A 26,651-nucleotide genomic window follows, 5' to 3' on the forward strand; every position below is an offset into this window, starting at 1 on the left:
TTTTACAGGCCGATAGTCACCTTAGTAACGCGCACTATAAAGGTCACCTGTACAGCACTGATCCAGAAAACTAGTTTCACAGTTGAACAGCTTATGATGTGTTATACGGTGTGCCTGTAGGTACAGGTGTATAATGAAGAGACTTGTCTTCACTATACGAGTAATATATCAGCCAAAGTTGCAAAAAACTGCAAAACGGAAACCCCAAGATAATGAATTCCGAACATAAACTTCTGAGAACTTCTGCATACACGTCCAGCCGTTTCATTCTGATGGAAAGTGCAGTCAGTACATTACACTGATCTGTCTCTCTGGGCAAAATACTCATGGGGAAAAAGCACGGCCTTTACAAGGCGTCACCTGAAGGTAAGTGGATATTATTGTGCTGGTCGTGGCACTTCCTTGTTCTCTTAATACAGCAAATTCTTTTTTCTTTTGTGTCATCAATGATAAAAGAAGGTGACGTGCTATACGCTAAGCGCACTGTGAGTTTGCTTTGTATATTGTAGCAGGCTTACAGTTACAGTTTTCCGCATACAGCAATAATCAGGGTGAAAAAACAGAAAAACACACGATTGTACATATACGAGTTCCGCTAACTCAAAGACCGACAGGTGTACCCAACCGCCAACGTACATCTGTCTTGAGATCAGAAAAGGTGGGTCATCAGTCTGTGGCGGGAGGTTGCCGAGTTGCGACCATAGTGGAACGCTCATTCCACCAAACTGGGACCAGAGCATATCAGACGAGACCAAATGAATACTTCATATGATGAATGAGGTTATAATTTTATTCATATCCTGATTTTACATTTATCACCAAGTAACTGCTATAGGCTCCCTATAAAATAACCTTATTTTTTAACAAAAGCGGTTTTTCAATGTAATTTAACAAATGAACAACGTTTCTTGGCTAGCTTTAAACTTATTACAGTTCTGAAACTAAATTATTGATACACTATATTGGCAATTATCTGGAGGATTAATTTAAATAAATTAATTAGGTAAAATAAGTTGAAAATGCTTTGCTGTGTCAGTAAAATTACGTATGGTATTGCACATACAGAGGTATTTACACATCTTTAGATATTGTTTCGCAACCAGGTAATTAGATATTTTCTGCCATCTAGTGGTCAGTTTTGTAAATGGCAGTTTATTTACCTAAAGGTATTTTGCCGTTTTAGCCTCTCTGGCGCCATCTAGTGTTCATAGTTCCTCGACGTGCTACAATCTGAGCACAAATTTACTGTGACTCTGGCCCTTGGAAAGCCTTATTTGTTCATACTCGTGTCAATACTTACATAGCACACTGCCTAAATTTGTGTATGTGTTCAGTTATTTCACTTTTTAGTTTTTCTATTGCAGTGCTGAAGCGGTTCATGTATGTTATTTACAGTCTATTTCTTTTTTCTTTTGCCAGTTTTATAATCTTTCCAATAATGACATACGGCATAATTTCAACCCACTCTGTTTTTATTATGGCTGTTTTTTTCTCTTTTGCTCTCTGCCTCACAGACAATGAGCACCACCTACATAAAAAATAGAATTTTGGATAGAACCAGACACAAAGTATATATTTCAGGGAGGAGAATGAAGTGTTTCTTGTGTTGGTTTTGGAGACATTTAAGTACAAAAGGAAGCCAGTCTGAAGGAGGGGGTAGACTGTATAACTGTCCCTAGTGTATTGAATTTGATATGGCAGAAAGGTGGAGGGTGATACTCTTCCCTTGAGGCTTTGTGGGTGGACTTATGCTCCAACAGGTGTGAACATCCTCACAAGGATACCTGGGCTCCATAGTGTGGCATTACAGTTGTTTCCAGAGCTCAGATATGGCGTGGGTTCAGTTTTTGAGCATTTGTGGGATTCTTGTCATTTCAAGCAGAGCACAAACCACCTCAAGGTACTGTAATACTTCACTTCTCAATGGCTGCCTTTTGTAAACCCGCTCATTCTGTCAACATTTACATGATCTTACCAATGTATCCATGGAACTTATTACAGTACTGAACCTGTGTGCTGTTCGACGATCAGAGAAAGACGATTTTTTTCGTGTAGCATAAAGCAGTCATTTGCACCACTACTTAACTGACTAGTGTGATAGTAGTACAAAGTGTGTCATATTGTCATATACGATGTTTGTTGTCGTAACTTGTATTAAAGACTTATTTTCTCTCTGTCTCTGTCTCCTGCTACCTCAACTAATCTTGCATTTCTTTCCTTTTCACTCACTCACTCACTCAGTCCCAAGGGGAGCCCTTCCTATCTGATCTCAGCTCCCAGGGTTTTGCGCCCAAAAATCTCTACTGCGCTGTCAGTCACTGTCCTTAACAGATCTGCCGTCAGGGTGACGGCCGAGATCGTCAACGGCAACACCAGCGTGGTCAGGGCGGAGGGCACTTTTCAAGGAGGTAAATTTGGAGGGGGGCTTACTGTCTCCTTTCCATAGCTGTTTTTACTGGAAGCATAAATATCGCTGTATCACTTTTATTTAACTAAAGAATTCAGACAGTAGAAGCCTGGATAAAGCTTTAAAGTCAGCAGTGTTACAGCAGAGGGAGATGTGCCATATATCCAGAGGTCAAAGCCTCTTTGCATCGGTGGAATGGAATGGAAATGTTTGGCCCAGGGACAGCTGGAATGTCCAGAGAGCGATGTGATTGGAGGGTTGGTCATGTTATTTTAGAGAAATAAATTATCTGTCCCTATTTGTTGGGGATATCTAAACAAAAATATTTATTCTTGAAAACAATCAATCGTACTTAACTTTTTGTACTTAACTGTATCTAAATGCAAGTGTCATTTTTTTTTTCAAATAAATTTTTTTGCGTACAAATGTTTGAACCAGCTTTTTATAATTGTTCAGCTTTTCCAAGTACAAAACATAATCAACATATTTCTCTTTTTTATGTGTTTACTTTATTCATAGATTCAACTGCTCTTCTGATTCTCCCTCCAGTAAGTATGCTTTCTACCCAAAGGAATTCAAAGTAAAGCAATCCTACAGATGTGTAGCCTTCAGTAATATTTTATTGGACATTGTAAATGGATTATTGACAATATTTTATTTCTATGCATGATATTAAACGAAGAATATTAAAATGAACCATAACATGCATCCTCAGATGTATGCTATGAGAGAGAGTTTTATAGTGTTATTTAAAATACAATAACAATAACTTCATCAGTTTGCAGTCACTGGGACTATGCATATAATAGCATCATATCAGGTGGCAGTTAAATCAAACTTTGGCCTTTCTGCTTACTCTTAAATACTTGCCCTACATTTGTGTCATATCAAAGTAAAGCCATTTGTCTTCCGATGAGTAAACATACACCTCTGTATTGTCAGGGCTTGCAATGCAAGTGGGTCAGCGGTGATTTAAAGTGCTGAAGGTTTAAGGTGTTGTGGTATTGAGCTTGGGGGGGGCGGGGGTGGGGGCACACCCGGGGTGCTGTGTCAGTGAGAGGGGGACAGAAGCGCTCACAGGTGCTGACAGGCTGCAGATCAGGTGCTGACATCGTTTCGGCCATCACTGTCCTGGAAGGGATCGCTCTGGATAAGTCGCTCTGGATAAGAGCGTCTGCTAAATGCCTGTAATGTAATCTATCCTGATATTTCTTCCTCTCCTACAGATTCCCGACAGTGCTGTCAGCTACTGGAACCCCTATCAACTGGTGGTGAATGGCTACGTGGGTGATAGTGTGGTGTTTACCAACAAAACCTTTCTGCGCTTCAATCCCAAGAGCTTCTCCACCTTCATCCAGACAGACAAGGACATCTACAGCCCGGGCCAGATGGTCAAAATCAGGGCTGTGTCCATCTACCCGGACGGAAGGCCTTACAAGAGCAAAGTGAATATCTCCATTAAGGTGGGTGTGTGAAAGGGCTGGAGGGAGAGCAGGATGCAAGGGGATGGTCAGAATTCAGAATGCAGAGCAGGGATTTTTCTCTGTTAATGCTAACTGAAGTGCTGCTGTCCTTTTCTTTCCTGGGACTCAGGATCCGAAAGGAAACACGATCCAGCAGTGGCAGGCATTGGAGGGTTTTCTGGGAGTTGTTTCCAGAGAATTTCAGCTGTCCGAGAACCCGCCCCTTGGCATCTGGTCTATCGAGGCCTCGGTTGATGTGAGTTTATGCTTTCCAAGAAGTATCCACGCTGCACTCATGTCTTGTGCTGTTTGGATTATGTTATTCTTTGAAAAGAGGAGCTTTCTTACTTTCGTTCCTTGTAACCTTGGCGTCAGATTAAAGGTTGAGTGACTAATCTCACAGTATCATTGTGGTATGGTGTGGAAGAAGATTAATACATACAGTGCAGCCTCTCATAAAGGGCCATTGACTCAGGGCTTTTTGCAGCTGTTTTTCTCCTGGAAATGTTTTATTATCTCGTAACTGGAGACCCAAACCACAGTTGTAAAACCCAGTGGTTGCCAGGTTGTTCCACAGGGATGTTACATCTGTAAATATCCCTCCCATGTTTGTTTTAAATTTGGATGGTGGATCAATGAAAGTTTTTCAGAGCTTGGAGAAGCTGGCCAACGCTTCTCACAAAAATGAACAGAAAGAGCAGTCTGAAAACTCAATAACTTATTTTAAAAACCAACAAACAAACAAACAAAAGAAACCAGCCTGAGCACAGTCAGCTTAAAAAGGAGTCTCCAGTTTTCTGCCCACACACCTGTATTTAACATGCCTTTAATTGGCTTTTTATCCAATGGCTGGGTTTGTTCAATTAAACACACATATTGACAATCACAGTCAACAATTAAACAATTAACCTGGTCAGATGAAATTGGTCCATGAGCTCAGGTATGGACAATGTTAGAAATGGAAAGACGACAATCCTTAGACATTTAACAAAGCAACAATTGAACGAGAAAAGGTGGAAAGGTGAAGTTTCTCCTTCTCACAGAGCAACTGAGATGACATCATTTGATCTTTGTAATTTTCCAAGTTACAGCAGAACACCTTTCCTTATGTCTCCTGATTATCAGCATCTGGAGCAACACAGCAGTGTCCAGGTCTGTCTGAAACGTAATGAGATATCAATTCATGCCCATTAAAGCAACACAGATGGCTGTTGCAGTGAAGGGTCATGTGTGTTTCTTCCGCAAATCTTACTTTGTCAATTTACTGAAGTCAGGCCTTGCCAAGCAGTGTCTGACCTGCATGGACGCAATATAAAGATGAGCTGTCCCACAGCAGGCTATTGCATGGAGAGCAGATATACAGGTCTGCAATAACAGACAACCCAAAAGCGTCAGCTTTCCTCACAAACACAAGGTTTTCAGAATGGGGTGCATTACACCATGATATGAGATGGGACAATTCTAATACAAGCCCCCAAAAAACTGGTTGTCAGGCAAAAAGATTCTGGGCTTGAACATGTCCAAATGTCTGTCTTTCTGTCTGCCCATCTGTCTGTCTGTCCTCATGCAGGAGGTGCTGACAGAGGAGGAGTTCACTGTGGATTACCATGGTGAGACCCATAGTGCAAAGTGTGAAAATTGTTGTTTGGATGCTTGCTTTGAGATGACATATCCCTCGCATTGTCCTCAACAAAGACTTATAACAACAGACACAAGGGTGTAACCACTCGCTCTCTCGAGTGCGAGCAAAGAGCACTTTTCATTCTCATTTAAGATCAAGCATATTGTATTGTTACATTCTAAGAAAATTGATGCGAGGGATTTCCATTGGGGCTCCATAAATTCCATTGTTTCTTTAATCAGATTAGCACACAGTAGAAAGTTCTAGCAGCTTTTCACGATGCCAGAACTCGCTGTCATTGGTCGTGGGGGGAATAATCAAGCGCTCCTGTCTTATCAGGGTGGGGAACCTGATCACATGACCTTGGCACACTCGCAGGTGTCAGGTTCTCACGCTCCTTTCATTCATGTTTCCTGTCTTCTGTTGCAGTGCTTCCTAAGTTCGAGGTGCAGATAAAAGCACCTTCCGTGATCCATTACGAGGACGACCTGATAGGGACGGTCAATGCTCAGTGAGTCATGTTTCACAATTAAAAAAAAGAAAACGTTTTTCTGAATGACACTTGGTCCATTAACATCAGTTCTCTTTCAAAAGTGCTTAAAACTTCATGTGCTGTATTGTGTCAGGTTAATAATGTGCTGTACTCTGATTTACACTTGTAAAGCAACTCTTAACAACACGCACATCACACATCTAATGTCCCAAGAGAAGAAGAATGGAAGTTACATTGCTCTTATTAAATGTTACACATTTATTTACATGTGTGAGTGATAATTTATGTATAAGAGATGATTTTGGAGGTAACAGGACAGGGGAAAGCTGGCTTAAGCGGTATTTTTGGATTCAGGTGAAAATCCCTCTTTCAGGTATATGTATGGGAAGCCCGTCCGAGGGACACTAACCATGACGGTGGAGTTTGAATTTTTCGGCATGCATATGAGCATCAATAAAACTATGGAGGTCAGTGCTCTCCTTTCCTCTCTCCATGAAAACTAATGACTTTCCTGCAGTACATGTCCAAGCAAGCAAGTAAGCACTGTCTCTAATTCCACATACAGACTATCCTATACAGGTGAGGTTTAGTTTTGAAATCTCCTGAGGTTGGTCTACGATGTTTACCACATTGTGTCAAAGATGGAGTGCCAGGCCAGAGTCACATTCTAGAAATTCCTTCCACACAAACACACACACACACACACACACACACACACACACACACACACACAAACCTGTGTACACATAAACCCTGGACATGCTCAGCTGTATGGGGATCTGCTAGATGTTCGTGTTTGTGGTTCATCCAATACTTGTAAAGTATTCTGGTATTTCATTGCATTGTATAATATGCAGTATTTTGCATCATTATATATATTATACTGTGTAGTATTAAGTATATAATATAAAATGTTGTTGTATTCCCAACACACTCTCAGATCAGCGGCAGCGCTGATTTCATCTTCAGTGACAGTGACTTTTACGACTCCCACGGCTACGTCAAAAGATCGGTGGATTCCATGTATAATGAAAACGAGATCACTGTGTACCTCACAGCCTGTGTCACTGAGACTCTGACAGGTAACTGCATCAAGGAAGCTCCTCATTGGTTATTTCTTTCTTTCTACTTCTTCTTATTGGTCATTATTGTAGGTGTTCAGTATTATTAAATGTTTTACTGTGCTTTTGTGTTATCCTAAGGACAAATTCCAATTTAAAGTCTAAATCAGTTAAAACCATTTTAAGATTTAAAGGGATTTTATGGGGTCTATATTAACTAATTAAATTAAATATGTAAAAAGTCCAAATTCCTTTCAGACTGAGGAACAATATAGTATGGTTATAATATGATGTTTTGTGTTGAAGTAAGTATATGCATTTAAGTACACTTTGTACTTCAAAAACTCTGAACTTTGACTCAACTTGTTGCTTTTTCATCCATTTTTATGCTTGATGTTGTCTGATGTTTCTAAAGGACTGAAATACAATACGACCACTGAGGTGACCGTGGTAGAAAATAGATATCGGCTGACCTTTCATGAATATCCCAGCGTGTTGAAGCCATCTTTAAATTTCTCAGCACAAGTAAGTAAACTCCTCTGATGTGATAATCATTTTACTGTTTTGGCAAGAAATACATACTTTCACTGAAAAAATTATTTTGGGTCCATATTTTTCAGAGGTATTAACACATGAATCCAAGTCATTTCATTAATTTACATTCCCTAACAATTAACGAAACTTGAGAAGCTAATCTCAGTTACTTATGTGTTTATAACATACCACATACAGTGTAATCGTCTCCAGACATGCACTTGTGAATTTGATCGTGGTATTCTGTGCATGTTAATACACTTGTGACTGTGGATACAGAGAGCTTGCACTGATTGTGGCTGAACCAAAATGCCAAGACTGCCTAAAGGCAGAGGGAAGGAGACCATTGGTATTCAGAGTGCAAGAATGTGAGGCTCCAGGCTTCACTTTGGTGTGCATCACTCTAAAACACCATGTCTACTGTCATACAGGATCTGTTGCTGGGACAGCAGTGTGATGTAAAGGCTTGTAACCGAAAGGTTGCTGGTTCGATTCCCTGCTAAGTCAGTGCTGCTGTACCCTTGGGCAAGGTACTTAACTCACAACTGCCTCAGTAAATATCCAGCTGTATAAATGGATGAAACTGTGACCTACTGTGTGAAAGTTGCTCTGTATAAGAACATCTGATGAAAGATGACAATAATTAGACTGAAAGGAGGTGGGAGACTCCTGAGTAGTGCACGTGTGTGTGAACCCCAGCCTTGAGTGAGGGCTGTTGCTTTACCGTTGCAGGTGAAGGTCTGCTCGTACACCGGCGAGCCCCTGACCCCTCAGGACCTGCAGCAGACGGTGACTCTGACTGTCACCCAGCACAAATACAGCCCATGGACCTGGAGGCCCGCCCTGTGGGAGGAGCTTCGCCCCCGGATGGATAATTCCTCCCAGCCCGAGCCCCAACCCACTGACTCCGCCCAGACGCACCCATACCCTCTGCCTGGGCTGGCTGACATGCCCACGGCCCACACCATAACCCTCCCTGTTCCTGCCGACGGGGTTGTGCCCTTTGAGTTTCAGCTTTCGGATGATGTGGCCACACTCACCATTCAGGTGACCCCCACAGGCAGGGTTTCTGTCAGCTGTCTCACAGAGTTTTACATTACCCCCCTACTAACATGCAACATTCTGACAACATCTATAGAACATTTTAACAACTCTCTCATTTAGCACCAGCATCACAGTGTGCTATGTGCTTGGAAGGGTTCTTGTCAAATATCCAGCAAATCCTGTTACACCAGATTGTGAATAACTCATTCTGCAACACAAACATGTCACCCATGATGGAATCATTTTATTTTATATTTATTAAAGCCCCTCCTTCATAATGAATGTCTTAAATAATCCTACAACTTTAATATCAGTAGTAACTAATTTTCTGTAATTGCATTAGTGTAATGCTATGTGGTTTTTAGGCTGAGTTCCGGGACAGCCACGAGACCCTGGAGCTGTACAGGGGCTACTCCTCCCCCAGAAAATCCTACATCCAGATCCGCAGGGACAGCTCTCCTTCTCAGGTAAATCAGGTGTACAGGTGCAGAATGCCTTTGGGTAAATCAGGTGTACAGGTGCAGAATGCCTTTGGGTAAATCAGGTGCAGAGGCACAGAATGCCTTTGGGTAAGTCAGGTATACAGGTGCAGAATGCCTTTGGGTAAATCAGGTGTACAGGTGCAGAATGCCTTTGGGTAAGTCAGGTATACAGGTTCAGAATGTCTTCAGGGAAACTAGATGAGCATCAGCAGGTAACTTGGGTATGAGTGATCAGGATATGGACAGGTAAATCAGGTACGGATGAACAGAACATCCTCAGATTGATGCTAGTGTGTGCAGTGTGCAGAATCACTGCTATGAACTGCCCAGGACCAAAGGCGTTCCCTCATCTTTGCTGTGGAATGCCGTTGCCTTTTTCGTATAATTTTGAAAAAAGAAACAGTAATATTTTAATGGACATATTTATGAACAATAATGAAAAACAGCAATAGCTCACAGAATCTACTGAAGGACTAGTACACAGTGGGCATAGGAAGTTCACGTGGCCCTCTTCCAGTCTTTTATTGAAACATGTCTTTGCAACAGCAAAGGAAATGAGCGAAGGCCAGTGTGCGTAAGCCATCTGAACTGCAACCGTGCTTAGAGCTTAGTATGGGAAAATCTTTCTCTCTCATGTTTGGTCTTTTCTCTGGGAAGCAGTCAGGAGTGGTCAAGCCCTCACGGAGGCGAGGGACATGTGAAGTCTATCTGAATGGCGGGCTCTGTTCACACAGTGAATCTTCACAGAAGCAGCACCGCAGGAAAGCACACATAGCCTTACATTACAGAAGGATAAGCAGTCATCACATAACACACTATTGGAGAAGAATTCTCATATATATTGTGAAAGGGAGATTCATGCATGGTGACTAATATGTATTTCTATTTTAGGTTGGAGTCCCTCTACAGCTGACTGTACAGAGCAATTTTCCATTGACCGAGTTCCAGTACGTGGTAGGTGCCGCAGAGCGTGTCTCTTTGTTCGTTACTTTGCTTACCAGACGGCCTTATCGAGCTCTCACAGTCAATCATACACCCACGGGGTAAAGGTTAGTGTTGACGTGGGTTTAGCGGTACTTGTAGTCCGAGGAAGGGACCACACCTGGCTACGGGCCGATGTAGCTGACCCTTGTTTAGACATCATAAACGGGCAAAAAGAAAGGGGGGGGTGGGGTGGGGGAGGGATGCTGTGAACACCTAAACGCAGACAGGAGGTGGTGAGTGGGGTTTTTATATTCGTGGATGGGACTGGTTTGTCTGTTTAACTGTGGAGGGATTGTCTGAACATTCTTTGCGTGGATGTTCAATAGTCTTGACAGAGCTTACGGTCTCACATGGTCTGAATTATTGACATGAGGATCGTTGTTGGAGCTACACAGGTAAACCCCTTACCTGCCCACTGGCCACTGAGTCTCACTCCGGGCTTGAACTCTCAGCCCTCGATCCAGGAGTTCAGTACTCTGACCTCATTATCTCAACCGTATCTGATAGCCTGCTTTCATCCCTTCCCCACATACACAGACTTTATGAGACATTTTGAATTACTTATTATTACTACAAGAAAGGCACTAATGAGGAGGATTTTTGGGCCCTTTCTCCAATATTCAACCAGTTTTCTCATAGATGCAACAGATAATTGCATTAAGTGAACCCGAACATTCTGATTTTTAATCGGAGCCACTTGCGTAAAAAAACGAGAGACCTCTTTGAAGCCGTAAATGTGTTTGCAGTTAATTTCTGTTTGTACACTCGGAGTCCTAGTGAAACTCCATGTGGTAAAATAGGTCTCTGCTGTTGCTGAGCCCCGGTTCTGGAATGTTCTGGAATGCTTTTTAGCACATTATCTCAGACTAATTCCCTCACTTTTCAGACACGGGAAAGGGGAGCTGACATCAAACATGCTCTCGCACAGCTGCCCTCATAGCTCACAGCAGTAATATGACTGGCAGGGAAATACGAGGGTATTGTAAAGTTTTATGCTGTGAGCACACAGCGGGATTACGCTGGAGCCATGGAGGTGAGGCACAGCAGTGCTGTCCCACCCTGCCCCGGGGCCGCACAGCTCTTTAGACCCTCTGCGCACGTGTCTGTGTGTTCGGCCTACAGCGGACCGCGTGTCGTGTTTCCCCAGGTGATGTCGAGGGGGCAGGTGGTGGCCGCTGGCAGGAAGAGCTCCGCCTCCTTCAGCCTGACCCCTGAGGAGTCCTGGGCACCCCTGGCCTGCTTGGTGGTGTACATCGTCTTTCCCGACGGAGAGATCGCCAACGACGCCATACGCATTCCCATCGTCCAAGTGCTGAAGAACAGCGTAATTGTTATTTTTTAATCTTTAATGTTGCTCAGAGAAATCCTTACCTGCTTTTCGGCTCAGTGGTTCACTTAAGCACACTTTCCACTTAAAAGATAATTTTTGTATGAAGGTTCATATGCTTAAATATGATAAAGCTCTCCAGATTTCTCTTCACTTCCTATGTTAGCCTTTTTCTTTACTTAGAAAGACTTGCAATCAGTCAGAGAGGAGTAAGAGAGACTCGGTGTGTGAGTGTAAGTCTCTGTGGATGGTCTGTCTTTGACAGGTCTCTCTGAGCTGGAGTCAGCCCACAGCCAAGCCAGCTGAGGAGGTGGCACTCACGGTGTCAGTGCAAGAACCCGGGTCTCTGGTGGGAATTCTGGTGGTGGACAAAGCCACTAAGGCCACTGAGAATGACAATGACATCACAGAGGAAGAGGTGAGTAAGACCCCCTTTTTTGCCTCATGGGAAACACCACTTATGCTGTATCTCTATCTATCTCTCTCTCTCTCTCTCTCTCTCTCTCATTCTAATGGATTAAAGTTGCATTGTAATCGTGCTTTCTATGCTACCTGTCATCACTGTAAAATGTCAGCTATGTCACTGATATTTGTGAAGCGAGAGCTGAATGTGTTTGCTTTGATAAGGTGATTATCAAGTCTTCAGCTTGTCATTGTGTGGTTGGGATTCCTTGCTGTTAGCCTTTTGTTTTAATTCAATGGCTACAGCACATGTTGTTCGGGGTATAAAATGCATGCTGGAACCTGGGAAATATGAACCGCAAACTCATGGCCTAGAATCCGCCAGGTGTCTATAGAAACACTATGAAATGTGTCTTTTTTTCAAACCTGAGCCAACAGGTTGTAACATAGCTGACTCCTTTGTCCTGTTTAGTGTTGTCTTTGGCTCAGAGGGGGTAACATTAGTGATTTCTGGGGGGCGTGGTTGTCTCAGGTTCTGGAGGAGCTGTCTGAATTCAACATGGACAAGGTCAACATTCCCCAGGGAAAAATGGTGAAGGGTGACCCCTACTCCATTTTCACGGTGAGGTTTACATGCACGGCAAAACCTCTTAGCTTCATGATTATCGTATTTGTTTCCGTTTTATGAATTTACATTGTTGCTTATTTATTTATTTTTTTCCGATCCCCAGTCCTGTAACCTGATGGTTTTAACAGATGCCAGTTTATTCGAAATGCAGGACCTTACAGAACCCGAATTTCGTAAGTTTTAACATTTAATGCTTACTCACTGTACAAGGAAAATAGGTACAGAAATTTCACACAGATCTCACATTTACACACGTATAAAGCTCCCAAAAATTGACTTGACTTAATTGCATCATTCAACAATTGTGACTATTCAACACAAGAGCCCATACATCTTCCAGTCTGGCTAAATTTCAGACTACCGGCATTTTGCCAGCAATATGTTTTCATGATTCAGTCAGATCATCACCAATGGGCCTGTTCTTTGTATATGATGAGGTGCATTTCTGAACTGTCATCACTAATCATAACAATAATCACAGGAATGCATTGTAGGCAGGGATCATTTGTCTTCGTTATAAATGAAAGTGTGGGAAACGGACTGGCTGGTTCTGGCTGTGGCCTGCTTTCGGCGCTGTGGTTTGGTGTTACGCGTGTCCGTGGTGTGAGTGTAATATCCCGAGGCTGCAGGCTCGGTGGCTGCCCGGCTCTGGGCCGCATTGCTCAGAGCTCAGATGACTGACTCTTGTTCCACAGCAGGGGAGGGAATCCACCTGCTGCAGCAGTTTGAGGAGATGAGCCCCCCACCAAGAGTGCGGAGGGAGTTTCCACAGACCTGGCTGTGGCTCGACACTAATGTCAGGTGAACTCAGGAAATGCGCCGTACGCACGCACGCACGCACACACACACACACACACACACACACACACACACACAGCTGCAGGCATAAACAGCAGGGGAAAGTGAAGCAGACAGGGTGAAGCCTCCGTCTGAGAAACGCTCATGACAACAGAGGCATGAGGCCCCACTTTTGCTCTCCTCTGTCTGTCATATTTTTTAGTTTAACTGTTAATTTCAACCATGCCCATGTTCCTCGCGGTGAAAGTAACAATTACGTAGATACCAAAACCCTTTATTTTTTATTCTGTTCTGTTCAAGACCAATTCGGTTGTGATACTCATAAAAGCCCTTTCATCGCACCATGTACCCCTGTTGGATAATCTGATTATCGTGTAAAGCCGCTGGAAATGGCTAATGGTAATCAATTTCATATTTCACAGTGATTCTACCATCACAAGCCTCCCTCTGACGGTGCCAGACAGCATTACCTCCTGGATCGCTACAGCCTTTGTCGTGTCGGACAGTTTGGGCCTGGGACTTGTTAGTGCCCCTGCAAAGGTACCCAGTCCTCCCACGTTCCTTTGGAAGGGTATTTGACTGTAGCGCACAGCGCCAGTTGCAGCTATTTCTTGCTGTGGAGTATAAGTGAAGTACAATGTGTTAAAATTAGGAAACAGTACTGAATGATGTTCCTCTTAATTGGTGTTTAATAAGGTGAAGTGTGTCTGAGGAAAACCAGAGGATCCATTCTGGCTAGGTGAAAACTGAGAACTAAACTGTCAGAAATCCAAAAATCCAAAACACCCAAAAAACATTGATTTGTGTGAAAATTAGGAAACAATATTTACATTTACATTTATTTATTTAACAGACGCTTTTATCCAAAGCGACGTACAAAAGTGCATACAGTAAGTATAGCGACAGTACGGGGACAGGATGTGTACAATGAGACAGTTCTTAGCTGAGAGCAAGGTCTGTTTGAGGACACAGTACTATCAATACTGAACAATGTGCCTCAATTGGCATTTAGTAAGGTGAACCATGTCTGAGGAAACATTCTCTCCAAGAGAAAGCTCAGAACTGAACTGTCAGACATCCTGTCAAGAAAAAAACCCCAAAACAATGGGTTGTTTCTCTTGTTTGAAAACAAGATTAAAATGATTTGTTGCTCACTTGAGACATCACCCACTCCGGGAGGCGCTGTTGAGTTAAGTAAGCCGTTAACCCCTGCACTGCAGATACAAGTGGTGCTGCCATGCAGTCACATGTTGCCCTGAACACCGGCTAACTCGGACTGTCTCTGCAGCTCACTGTCTTGCAGGACTTCTTCCTGTCTCTGAATCTGCCTGCTTACATCATCCGTGGGGAACAGCTGGTGCTGGAGGTCAACCTCTTCAATTACCTGCAGGAGGACCTGGAGGTAAAAGACCATCTTGCTCTGAGACTTGTTCATTTTAGACCCTTTAGAGTTTTTTTCCCCACTTGACAGCTATATATGCATCTCCAGACTGAGGACTTTCTCTGCAATAAATCCATAAAATCTAGAATATTAGATTATATCTACTGACATTCTGCATTCTTCTTGGTTATCCTGAGAAAAACATTTCCAAGGTGTGAAATATTTTCTTGGAAAAGAAGTACATTTGTAATTGAGAGTGAAAGCTGAGTTAGGTGCTCCATAATTTGAGCAAAAAGCATGTTGCATCAATTTGAGTTTGACTACAGCGTCCTTACGTCCCCAGGGTCACGAGGGAGGGATCCTGACAAGCTTGTTTCTCTGAATTTTTAGCACTTCACATAATCAGCCTGAGAGCTAAAGAGCATCAGTTTATGGGTTTCTAACGGTCTCAGCCAAAGGGCTCACTGTCTGTTTTTTAGCGCAGACCACTCTGGTCACTTTGACTGCAGTCTTGATTCACACTTGATTGTTCTGGGACAAAGGCTTTTATGGAGTATGGAATGCATTATGTGTTTCGCTTTTGATGCTTCTTTGTCTTTGTCTCCTCTACATTTCACGCCATCTATAAAACATGCAAAGTGATACTCGTGAATGCCATCTCCACTATTTATCTCTCCCTCTCTTTCTTTCTCACTCTTGGTTGCTTTCTCTCCCACTCTTTCACTTGTTCTCTCACTCGCATTCTCACTCTCTCCCTCACTCTGTCTTGCTCTCACTCTCACTCACCCTCTCTCTCTATCTCTCTCTCTCTCTCTATTATATATATATATATATATATATATATATATATATATATATCCTTCTCTCTCACACTCCCTCTCTTGCTCTCTCTCTCTCTCTCTTCCTGTGTCTCTCGCTCTCTTTCTCCATAGGTAATGGTGATTGTTGCACAGAGCGAATCTTTTGAGTTTGTGTCACCGGACAACGAGGGCATTTCGATGGCCAGCGTGCAGCGTGTGGTAGTCAGGAGCCAGGACAGCAGCTCTGTCCTCTTCCCCATAAGACCCACAATCCTCGGCGAGATGCCCATCTCTGTGAAGGCCCTCTCCACCATCTCTTCGGATGCTGTCGTTCAGAAGGTTCTGGTCAAGGTACTGTGGAGATTTATAAGCAAAGAGAAGTGAAAATTCATTCTAGGTCGTCACGTTAGTCAACAGATGCCGTTATGCAAGGCAACATTATGCATATTAGCTGTTTATACGGGTGAATAACTACAAATACAGTGTTGTATACAGAATACATACAAAAACAGCAGTGTCCCACCCCATGACTGATCCCACAGACCTTCAGTTCTGTGACAGCTATGTCACGCTGTTGCCCACGGTGTTAGCGTGACTTTCTCTAAGTGATTCTAGAAGCCTTTCGCTGCTTTTTTCTGTCAAATGCAAAGTAGGTCCATTAATTCCATGGTTTAGGCTTCATTTTTTCCAGCTCTTCTCAGAAACTCGGAGGGCCTTGCGTGGGAGATTCATGTGTTCAGTCATGTGTTCAGTCAGCTGTCCATTTGCTGTCGGTTTTTCGCAGCCCGAGGGAATCGAGCAATCTTTCACCAAATCCCTGTTTCTGGAGCTGCCCCCAGCGGAGCACCACCTCTCCAGAGAGATTCTCTTCACCTTCCCCCCAGATGTAGTGCCAGGCAGTGAGAGGGTGGAGGTGGCTGTGGTGGGTATGTATGTTCCTCCTGAGATTTTCACAAACACCACCTTGTCACAACATCACACCAGGAGAGGGTTCTCATCTGTGCGTGTGTGTGTGTGTGTGTTTGCGTGTGTGCATGTGTGTGTGTGTGCGCGCGCGTGTGTGTGCATGTGTGTGCATGTGTGTGCATGTGTGTGTGTGCGTTCATGTGTGTGTGTGCGCGTGCGTGCGTGCATGTGTGTGTGTGTGTGTGCGCATGCGTGCGTGCATGTGTGCATGTGTGTTTGTGTGCGTGCGTGTGTGCATGTGTGTTTGTGTGTGAGCGTTTGTGTTTGCATGTGTGCATGTGTGTGTGTGTGTGTGTGTTTGCATTTGTGTGTGCGCGTGTGTGTGTGTGTGTGTGCATGTGTGTGTGTGTGTGCATGTGTGTATGTGTCTTTATGTGAGCTTAAGTTCTGGTGTTTGTATTTTCCTCATTGTAGTAGGCAGAGTATTTTCGTGTGAAATCACAAGCTGGATGCTAAAGCGATTCATTTTGAGGGGAAGAGGTAAACACGACAGCTCTGGCACTCCCTCACATCAGACTTTAATGACAAGCAGACTCCAAACAGTTGTGTGATTGTTTGCTTGTGGATCTCTCTTCCCAGCCGCAAAGTGATACAGTATGTTGTGCTTGTCATGCCGGTGGACTCAGCGGGCTGCCCTGACCGTTTGAAGTTGTCCTCACGCGTGGCAAACATGTGGGCTGTTTAGGTGGCAGATCGTGCAAATGAATACCCAGAGGGCCGTGCCTGAGGGAGTCCGAACGTCCAAGCTCTTTTGTCCTCGTTTGAATTTGCGTGGCCCGTCCAAACTGTTGCAGACCTCAGTGGGGGAGTAGACTATCAGACCGCTGATCTCTGTCAGAGATCTTTGCTTTAAACCCCTGCTAAGGACACTGCAGTTAGTCTCCCCAGAGCAACATTATGAGTGAGTAGCAGATGAAGTGTTAGTCCAGAGTGTTTCATTTCTTTCTCTCTCTGCTGGTGCGGTAGGGGACATCCTGGGCCCGTCGATCACAGGCCTGGACTCCCTTATTCAGATGCCCTATGGCTGCGGAGAGCAGAACATGATCCATTTCGCCCCCAACATTTATGTCCTGCAGTATCTGACCAGGATGGAGCAGGTGAAGCCAGAGATACGCAGCAAGGCCATATCCTTCATGATGGAAGGTGTGCAGCTCCGACTGGGCCCAGCGCCATCTCTTCTGCCTCCTGCTTTATCGTGGAGTCCTGACAGCCTCTTTATTTTCCTGGGAGCTGTAGATTTTGCCATAGGATTTCCAGACCTCTATCTCGAACTCATTCTGTAAGGCTCTTGGCCTTTTAACATTTTTAAGCAACTACAGTGCCTTCTTAAATTCTTTTCTTCTTGTAGTATTTTGTTCAAAAATATGTAAATGGTGATGTAATTAAACATGCAATCTTATCTGTTCAGGCTACCAGCGAGAGCTCTCCTACCAGAGGGATGACGGGTCCTTCAGCGCTTTCGGGGACAGCGACCCCTCGGGAAGCACCTGGTGCGTAGCTTTGGATGGGTCTGCGATCGCTTCTAAGACCGATTGAGGTCCGGAGGACCAGGAGGAGGCGCCCGCTAACAGACGGCTCTCCCTCTGCTCTTCCTGCTCCGTTTGCAGGCTGTCTGCCTTTGTGCTCCGGTGCTTCCTGCAAGCCCGTCCCTTCATCGCCATCGACCCAGGCGTGCTGATCCGGACGGCGTCCTGGCTGGTGGGCCAGCAGGGTCCGGACGGGGCCTTCACAGAACCGGGCCGGGTCATCCACACCGAGCTGCAGGGAGGGCTGGACGGGCCTGTGGCCCTCACCGCCTACGCCCTCATGGCCCTGCTCGAGGACCAGACCTACATGGTGGGAGTCCGCACGGGCGGGTGTTACTGACTCCTCCCCTTCTGTGCCTCAGCCAATCAGTGTCCCCCGCTAACCCGTGTCGTGTCCGTTCTCCCTCAGAACATGTACTCGAGCAAAGTGTCCAGCGCGCTGCTCTTTCTGGAGGGGAAGCTGCAGTCAGGGATCTCCAGCAACTACAGCCTGTGTCTGGTGACGTACGCGCTGTCGCTGGCCAACCGGAGCAGTGCAGACACAGCCCTGAGGGAGCTGATGAGAAGAGCTGACGTTCATGGTAACGACCCCATACAGGGAAATTTGCCAACATCCTCAGAGAGTTCAGGCCCTCTCCACGAGAGCTGTTAGATCAGGCTAACAACTACAGCATAAAAGTATGAAGGTAGTCCACATGTGCATATATGGAGACGATGATTCATTTTTGTAAAATAACACTGGACGTTCTCTGTTATTTTGCGTATTCAAAAACATGTCTGTGTTTCTGCCTCGTGGAAACACATGTAAGAGAAGGAGGCTGTGTGTGTGTGTGTGTGTGTGTGTGTGTGTGTGTGTGTGTGTGTGTGTGAGTGTGTGTGTGTGTGTGAGTGTGTGTGTGTGTGTGTGTGTGAGTGTGCCTGCCCCTGCCCTGACCACAGCAGGCGAGCTGGGTGTGTGTGTGTGTGTGTGTGTGTGTGTGTGTGTGTGTGTGTGTGTGTGTACCTGCCCTGACCACAGCAGGCGAGCTGGGTGTGTGTGCTTTGTCATGTTTTTTACCCCCTGCCTCTGCCCCAGATGGCGTGGCATCCTGGCGCTCGTCGAATGCGAGGCTGACGGACTCCTGGCAGCCGCGGTCGGCTGACATCGAGATGGCCGCCTACGTGCTGCTGTCCATGTTCAAGCAGGCCAAGGTGGAGGACGGCCTGCCGCTGATGAAGTGGCTCAGCCAGCAGAGGAACCACCTGGGCGGTTACGGCAGCACCCAGGTTAGGCTGCCATTTTGTTGTTCTGAAGTTACATTTACATTACATTACTGTTGTTTAGCAGATGCTTATCAGTGAATTCAAAGAAAGAAAGAGCCAAACAACAAATCAATCAGGAGACGTTTTAATACACACATGCAAAAGTCATCATTAGACCAAATTACAAAGTACACAACACACTCTGTGATTGCTACCAGATCCAAGAAACAGAAACGGCACCTGCAGGAGTGGAGAAATGGGAAGTAAACAGTTTTGATTGACGCTCTGCACAGACGTCTGCCATTGGCCACTTTCAAAAGCCAAAATAAAGGAAGACATTACAATATTGTCATTGAACAAACACTCTTATCCAGAGACACTTACATAGGTTACAATTTTTCACGTTATCCGCTTATACAGGCGGATATTTACCCAGGCCAAATGGGGAATCAAACCAGCAACCTTTGGTTACGAGCCCTGCTCCTTACCACTATGCTACACTGTTGAGACCCTCACCTCTTTGACTCAGCAAGGTTAATCGTTATCCTTTCTGTGCTTTAGCCTGCAGCCTGTCTTTGGCTAGAGGCTTGGATAGAGATCTTTATCTTTCCAGTAGTTACCACTTATCACAGATACCTGACCCTGTGTTTACCTCCATTAAGCTGTCTGCTGTTGTCTTCAAGGTCTTTCTTTGGATTTTCTTCTTTGGCATCTATGAAAAAAAAGCAAATTGAAGCCTTTTGGACCCTGTTCTGTCAGTATAACTGTGAAAAAGACCAGCTGACTGCGAGTTGTAGTTTGAGGACAAAAATAGCCGGCAACCACATCCAGGCCTCACTGTGGATAACTCTACTGCGCAAAAAGGGTCCTCAAAACTCAGAAAGGGTTTGGGTGGAGGAGACAAAGCAGGCGGGGAGGGAAAGCTTTGGGGGGAGAGAGCAGCTGCTGTCTGTGGTGCGGTGCCGTGAATGACTGCACGGGGCGGCGGAGACAGAGATTAAAGACCGCCTTTGAAAGCAGCATCTGCTTTGGCCGGTTTGGATGCGATTCCGGCTGGTGCGTGCGTGAGCTGATTGTAACCATGTGATGCGGCGCGGGCCAGCGACGGGGATCTGCGGTGCAGGCCGCTGAGGCAGGCGCGTCCACCTGCTCGCAATACGGCGCCAAACACGCCGGCACGTCTGCAGACCCGGGAGGATGGCGCACACGTGCGGATCCTAACCACATCCAGATCAGCGGTGCAGGTGCATCTGGCCTGGATGCGGTCTCCACATTAAAGAGGAAAGGAAGGCGCTCCTTACGACTGCACTACACTGGGGCAGCAGTGTAGCATAGTGGTAAGGAGCAGGGCTTGTAACCAGAAGGTTGCTGGTCGCTGTGGGACGTTGCTGCTGTAACCTTGAGCATGGTGCGCAACCCAGAAATGCCTCATAAAATATTCAGCTGTAAAAATGGATAACATGCAAACACTGTAACTGTAAATGTAAATCACTCTGGATAAGAGCGTCTGCTAAATGACAAGTAACAAACTCCACATTAGAGAGGAAAGGAGGGCTGAGTGAAACAGCACGGCTGACCTAATGTTGGCTTCAGAGCTGATGGCAGCATTAAAGTCACCCGTAGCAAAGGGCAGCTTCTCTCCATGGCCTCCTGCAGTGCTGTTGCTGGTGCTGCTTTCCATTCCAGCTGGAGTTTTACATTTTTAAAGCCTGTCGGTGCTCTTGCTCTCCCCCTTCCAGGACACCATCATCGCCCTGCAGGCCTTGTCCTGGTATGCAGCCTTCAGTGGGTCGGGCGCTATCGACCTCAGCGTGGATGTGGTCATCCCGCCCTCCAGCACTGTGGCCAGCTTCCAGATCGACTCCACCAACTACCTGCTCCGCCAGAGCCAAGAGGTCAGCCTTCTCCCCGAAAAGGGTCACCATCAGCATGAATCAGGCTATTCTTCTCAATGATCAAACCCACAGACACATTCACAGAGCATTGTAATACGTTTTATTTATTTGGTTTATATTGGACATCTGTAATGTGCGACTTCACTAGAATGTGACAGTATCTTAATTATTCTTTTTTTCCCAGTTTGAGGCACAGAGAAATATCCACATAGAGGTGTCTGCTGAGGGACGAGGATTTGCCCTATTTCAGGTAATCCTGTACGTTTTCACAAGAGACAGTGGCCACTAATTAGACTGAAGAGATCCTGGGAACTCATTGTCATTTAAACTGCTTAAAATTTAAAAACGAAACCCCCCAACCCTCCTAAGCTTACCGCTGGCAGAACAATTCCAATTAATGAAGTTATGCATATTAAGGAGAAAACTCGACATCTGCAAATAATAATTTTGCACCCCCCCACCCCCACCCCCCGTTTATTGCAACAAACACACAAAACAAGAAAAGGATGCGAAAATAAAAGAAACACAGTAATTGGAAAAATGTTAACTCCTCCAGATTCAGCCATTAATGTCTGGATTGCACCCAGCGCTTTCTCCAGCTTGTGCAGTTGTATCTGAGAGAGGTTACAATAGGGCTTCCTGCCTTCAACTGTGTTTCATTGACCCATGTGGTCCTCTGTAACGAGAACTTCTAAACATCCTGCTCTCTGTTCTGTAGTTTTCACTGTGGCAAGCCTTGTATTTAGCAGAAATGAAGCAGGCCTTCATCCATGCACTAGGATCGGTATAAAAACATTTCAAACTCCCCAGTTCTTTAGTAGGAATAACATTCCTTGTGAAGACAGACTTTTCGGTTCGTTTCCAGGTATAATTTCAATTGTCTTTCATCTTCTGTCTCGCTCCGGTTTTTGCAGTTCATAACTAATTCAATCAGAGGTTCGCCTTGATAAACAAAACAACCGGTCTCTTGCCATTCGCTGTGGTAGTCGATATGCAGCATAATATTTAATGGGTTTTTAATGGTCTCAAAATGTACACTCAGTGTGCTTCACGCAAACTGCTCCTGAGAGCTTTATTCGACTGCAGTCTAGATTCGGGCTTTGTTGTTCTGGGACAAAGGCCTTTATGGAGGGTGGAATGCATTATGTTTTTGTCTTTTGATACTTATTTGTTTGTCTCCTCTTCCTTTCACCTCTCTTACAAAACATCCAAAGCGTGAATCTCCTCTCCACCCTCTCTCTCTGTCTCTCTCTCTCATTTCCTGGCTTTGTTTGCAGTGAGTGCACCTCATGTCCTTTGAACTAGGCCATGCCCATGTTAATGGAATCAGCCATATTCAGATATATCCTGCTCGTTACCTTTGGAGGAGTACTGTGAATACTATGTGCAAGGCTTGTACACACTGACTGACTCCAGTCAAAAACCACATTATAAAATATGTATAACCTGTGTTTTGGCTGCTCTCACTCCACCTCCCATGATGCATAACACAGGTGGATAGCTCTGCGATACTGATACGGTCGTGTGTGTGTACATACATGTCATACTGTGGCCAACAGTGTGGCACAGTGGTAAGACGCAGGGCCCATAACCGGTTGCAGGTTCAATACCCGGCTGTGGCACTGCTTCTGTAACCTTGGGTAAAGTTCTTAACCCAAAATTGCCTCAGTAAATATCCAGCTGTATAAATGGGTAACATAAAATTGTAACCTATGCGAGTCCTGCTGGATCAGAGCTTCTGCCAAATGATGATAATGTAATGCAATGTAATGTAGTACAAGCGGTCATCTAAGATTGGGAATTGTTCCAAGGTGTAACTCTTTGAATAACATATTTCGAAAACAGCTGAATGTGTTCTACAACTTGGAGAGCGGAGAGCCTTCGAGGAGACGCAGAGATACCGCGGGACAGGATGCATTCGATCTGACCGTGGAGGTCATGGACGATGAGGGGGACACGGACCATATCACTATCGTCATATGCACCCGGTATGCCTCCATTCTGGTCTGAGCTCATACACTAATCCTAACAATGACAAGAATGCTTTCACCGTTCACTTCTAGGCCTCTGTACATAGACACCAGCTTAAATGTCTTGTTATCTTAAATCTTTCCACTAAAGGTATACTCTACCCACTGTTCCTTTGTGTCTTGGGGTGCCGCGTTTCTAAAGAGGCGGCTGAGGTATTCAGGTCATTTTGATTGGCTCTTGCAGGCTGTTGGAGAGTCAGGGCATTCCTCAGACAGGCATGGCACTGATGGAGGTGGGCTTGCTGAGCGGGTTTTCACTGGCTGAGGGGGGCATCCCGACCGGCGACCTCATTAGGAGAGTCGAAACACCCCCAGGAAAAGTCATCCTTTACCTCGACTCGGTGAGCTGGCTTTTGCGCACATCTTTTTCTCCCTGTTTACATCCGTTTGTGGCCTTGCTCAGGTTGCACCGAATCTATAGCAGGAAGGTATCATGTGTCACTGCTCCCCAAGGCAGCATGGATGATGAACTGTAGTAGGACACCTAATAAAAACACAGCAGCAAAACACAGCCATGAAATACCACCAAGGTCTACACAGATTTGAATTCTGCTATGTTGATCAAACAGATTGGAAGGCCACTGTAATTCCTGAACTGCCAACTGACCAACACTCAAGTGCGTATTTTAATACCAACACAGTGATTGTCACAAATAAGGGAACACCTGCTCACCCGACCCTGTCCACAGGTAACCACTTCGCAGGTGTGCATCAGAATCCCGACAGTGAGGGACTTCAAAGTTGCTCACGTTCAGGACGCTGTGGTCCTCATCTATGACTACTACGAGCCCCGTGAGTACACACACACACACACACACAACACATTCACCTGTTCAATACACCATGGAAAATATCATAAAAACACCTACAGTATGAAGTGGCTTCTGTATTAAACTGTGCCTCTGGATGGTGTGGTTCTCAGAGTGACCACAAGGGTGGAAACATGTGGCAAGTTACATTAACATTCTGTTCAATGGGCAACACAGTAGATGGGTTTACTGCCTGTGCTGCTGACAAGGCAAGTACACGACCTTTTTAATTACACAAACTCCCTCTCGTTTTTGGATATTTTTTGTTTCAGGTAACCTATGCCTCTTTCCTGGCTTTATGTTTAATTTTCACAAAGGCTAATTAGACAGAAACACTGTGTTAATTCCCAAAAAAACCTAACTAGACCGAAATGCCATGTTTTATATCAGCAAAGGTTTCATTTTCCAGAGTGACTGCTCTACACTTGCACTAGTGTTGCTAGCGCACGTATGATTAAGTGAAGCAAGGCATTGTGGGTCGTCTGTTGGTGACATGTCCGCGTGGATTGTTTCACTCCAGGGAGGAGAGCAGTGAGGACGTACAACTCAGAGGTCATGCGCGGCATGTCCACCTGCTCCTTCTGTGGAGACGACTGCAGTCAGTGTGGGGGGTCGTACGTTTGGACGTCCAACAGCCCCTCAGTCACCCAGTCTCTGCACCATGCGGTCTCCGTCCTGGTGGTGGCACTTCTCCTCACCTTTATCTTTTAATGGGGAGTAGTGCTGATTTTTATACAACTCTCAGTATGTAAGTGGAATCCATGATTTCTCAGAATGAAGGAGAACAGTTTAGATCACCCGTTTGAGTCAATCAATGTTGTGTGTCGATGTAGTGTGTTTTAGTTTTAGATGTTGCACTTACTTGCACTGGATATGTTTGTAAATTATATTGTAAGATAAGCGATGCTTTTATACACACACAAGTTTATGTTTAGCTACATGAGTTTAGCGTCTCGGCATTTCAACATAATTGCAAATGGAAATGTTTATGTTCGTTTATTTTTTTCTGGGTAGAATTGCATTACTGTTCACATGCTATTGTTCAGCGATCTTTTGAAATGAATGTAAGCAAGTGCCTCTGTCAGGCACTGATTTTACTTGCACATACCATACGCTGTAATTATCGGATGGAGTGTCGAAAGCTAGCATAGGAATCGGTCTTAGCACTTCAGTTAAAAGCACATGGCAATGATTAGCCTGTTGAAATACTTAGTGAAGTGCGTTTACATCCTGACTAGCATAATCAATAAAACAAATCATCAAAGAAACCAAATTCTTCAGAGGGAGGCCTGTTGCATAAAGGATCTTTAAAAGAATGTCCCCGAAAGGTTCCTTAACATTTATCTCAATTACAGTTATCATGCAAATGCTCATGTCAGATTAACGGGGGAGGAATTAATCCTGAACATATCTGGTGTTTCATCATCTTCCCGTCTGTGTCCATCTCTCATTTCTTGTAAAAATCCTGTGTGTTTCACTAACGGCCTCAGGATCCCAGAATGCAGCAGTAGGAGGTCTGTGTACTGAGAAGATGCTGACAGAAGGAAAAGCTCTGTATGAGTCAGAGGGCACACATGTGCAGGTTTTAAGTCCCACCACAGAAAAATAAAACCTTAATAGATTTACACGGCACATACCTCTGAAAAAAAAAACAATGTGTTCTGATTTATTCTGCTTGCGGTCGAGATGACAACCCGAAGAATTCACTTTACTGACCGATATGTAGTAATTGACTGTGATATGGAACTCACAGGGGGAGACCTCATGTGGCTCTTATTGTTCTAAAGAGGAGCAGGAGGCCACAACTTGTACTTGTAGGGGTTCAAATAAATCATACCCCTTCAGCTGGAGCAGACCTTTGCTTGCGGAGAAACTGTACACATTCTGTCCTATAGTCAGCATTAAGAATGATATGACAGAGAGAGAGAGATCACTACACTCCTTTACAATGTCAAAGTTACTATAATAACAGAATATTATAATAGTGGTGGGGCAGAGACGCCCATTTTTTTACCCACAGCATGTCATTAAATTTTACGCTCTTATTACATTTTGTCACCATATAAAAACATAACCCAGTTGAACTTAGTTTAGTGTAACATTAATGTAATAAACATTACATACAGTAACTCTAAAGCAAAATGCTGACAAAGCAAAAGAACTCTGTCTGGGCCATGCATTCTGTGCATGCATTTGTTAGCATGAAGTTAACAGTTAGCGTGAAACCACACTGGTATGAGCATCTGACCGAGAGCTGCATTCCAGGGAGAAAGAATGCAGTGTCAGCGCACTGCCTCAGACTGAAGATGAAAGGCCACAGAGCGGCCTAAGGTGGTATGATGAGAATGACATCAGCAGGTGAAGAGGAGGCTCTCTCGGCTGGCTACAGCACAGGGTCTGCCAGAGTCTGCTCCACAGGCCTCTTCCCTGGAAACAGAGCTGATGTCATCCCTTCGAACGTGATTTTGATCAAAGCCGCAGATTAGAGGGGGGTAACAACGCAACTGTTCTGTCCTTAATATTTACAAAAAGGCATTTTAATTTGTGCAAGATGTGCCGCGAGGCCCTTTACAAAAATAAATCAAACACAAACATCACTGGACACCAGGGAGTTGCCACACTTTTCTGAGCTAATTTTAGACCTGAACGAGCAGGTAACACACCTGGAAAACCTAGCCATGCCACTCAGCGGATGTTAGCCCATACGAGAGCTGTTAGCTACTCCTGCAGCGCATGGACTGGAATGTTTCTGATCCAA

The 26,651-nt window shown here is 44.8% G+C and overlaps 1 protein-coding gene across 1 annotated transcript; it reads left to right on the plus strand.

Annotated features, from left to right (window-relative positions):
• The first annotated feature begins 326 nt into the window (after window positions 1-326).
• Window positions 327-24,604, plus strand: cd109 (CD109 molecule). The gene is made up of 32 exons (XM_036550170.1): window positions 327-366; window positions 2,316-2,380; window positions 3,634-3,870; window positions 4,001-4,126; window positions 5,441-5,480; window positions 5,921-6,002; window positions 6,358-6,451; window positions 6,925-7,066; window positions 7,461-7,570; window positions 8,312-8,626; window positions 8,989-9,090; window positions 9,997-10,059; window positions 11,237-11,413; window positions 11,682-11,834; window positions 12,291-12,440; window positions 12,550-12,619; window positions 13,142-13,247; window positions 13,667-13,784; window positions 14,533-14,646; window positions 15,558-15,776; window positions 16,210-16,351; window positions 17,358-17,534; window positions 17,800-17,881; window positions 17,999-18,227; window positions 18,327-18,498; window positions 18,993-19,183; window positions 20,899-21,054; window positions 21,239-21,304; window positions 22,900-23,058; window positions 23,285-23,425; window positions 23,774-23,876; window positions 24,414-24,604. Exons 1-32 carry the CDS (start codon window positions 327-329, stop codon window positions 24,602-24,604), a joined length of 4,332 nt encoding a protein of 1,443 aa, XP_036406063.1.
• The last annotated feature ends 2,047 nt before the right edge of the window (window positions 24,605-26,651 follow it).

This window comes from Megalops cyprinoides, chromosome 17, assembly GCF_013368585.1.
Source record: "Megalops cyprinoides isolate fMegCyp1 chromosome 17, fMegCyp1.pri, whole genome shotgun sequence".
Lineage (NCBI taxonomy): Eukaryota > Metazoa > Chordata > Actinopteri > Elopiformes > Megalopidae > Megalops > Megalops cyprinoides.

What these genes read in the sequence shown, in the direction of transcription:
- cd109 (XM_036550170.1), top strand. Translation starts at nt 327, where the DNA reads ATGGGGAAAAAGCACGGCCTTTACAAGGCGTCACCTGAAG. An exon ending in TCAACGGCAACACCAGCGTG is followed by an intron (nt 2,381 to 3,633) that starts GTCAGGGCGGAG and finishes CCTCTCCTACAG; the next exon opens with ATTCCCGACAGTGCTGTCAG. An exon ending in TCGAGGACCAGACCTACATG is followed by an intron (nt 18,228 to 18,326) that starts GTGGGAGTCCGC and finishes GTTCTCCCTCAG; the next exon opens with AACATGTACTCGAGCAAAGT.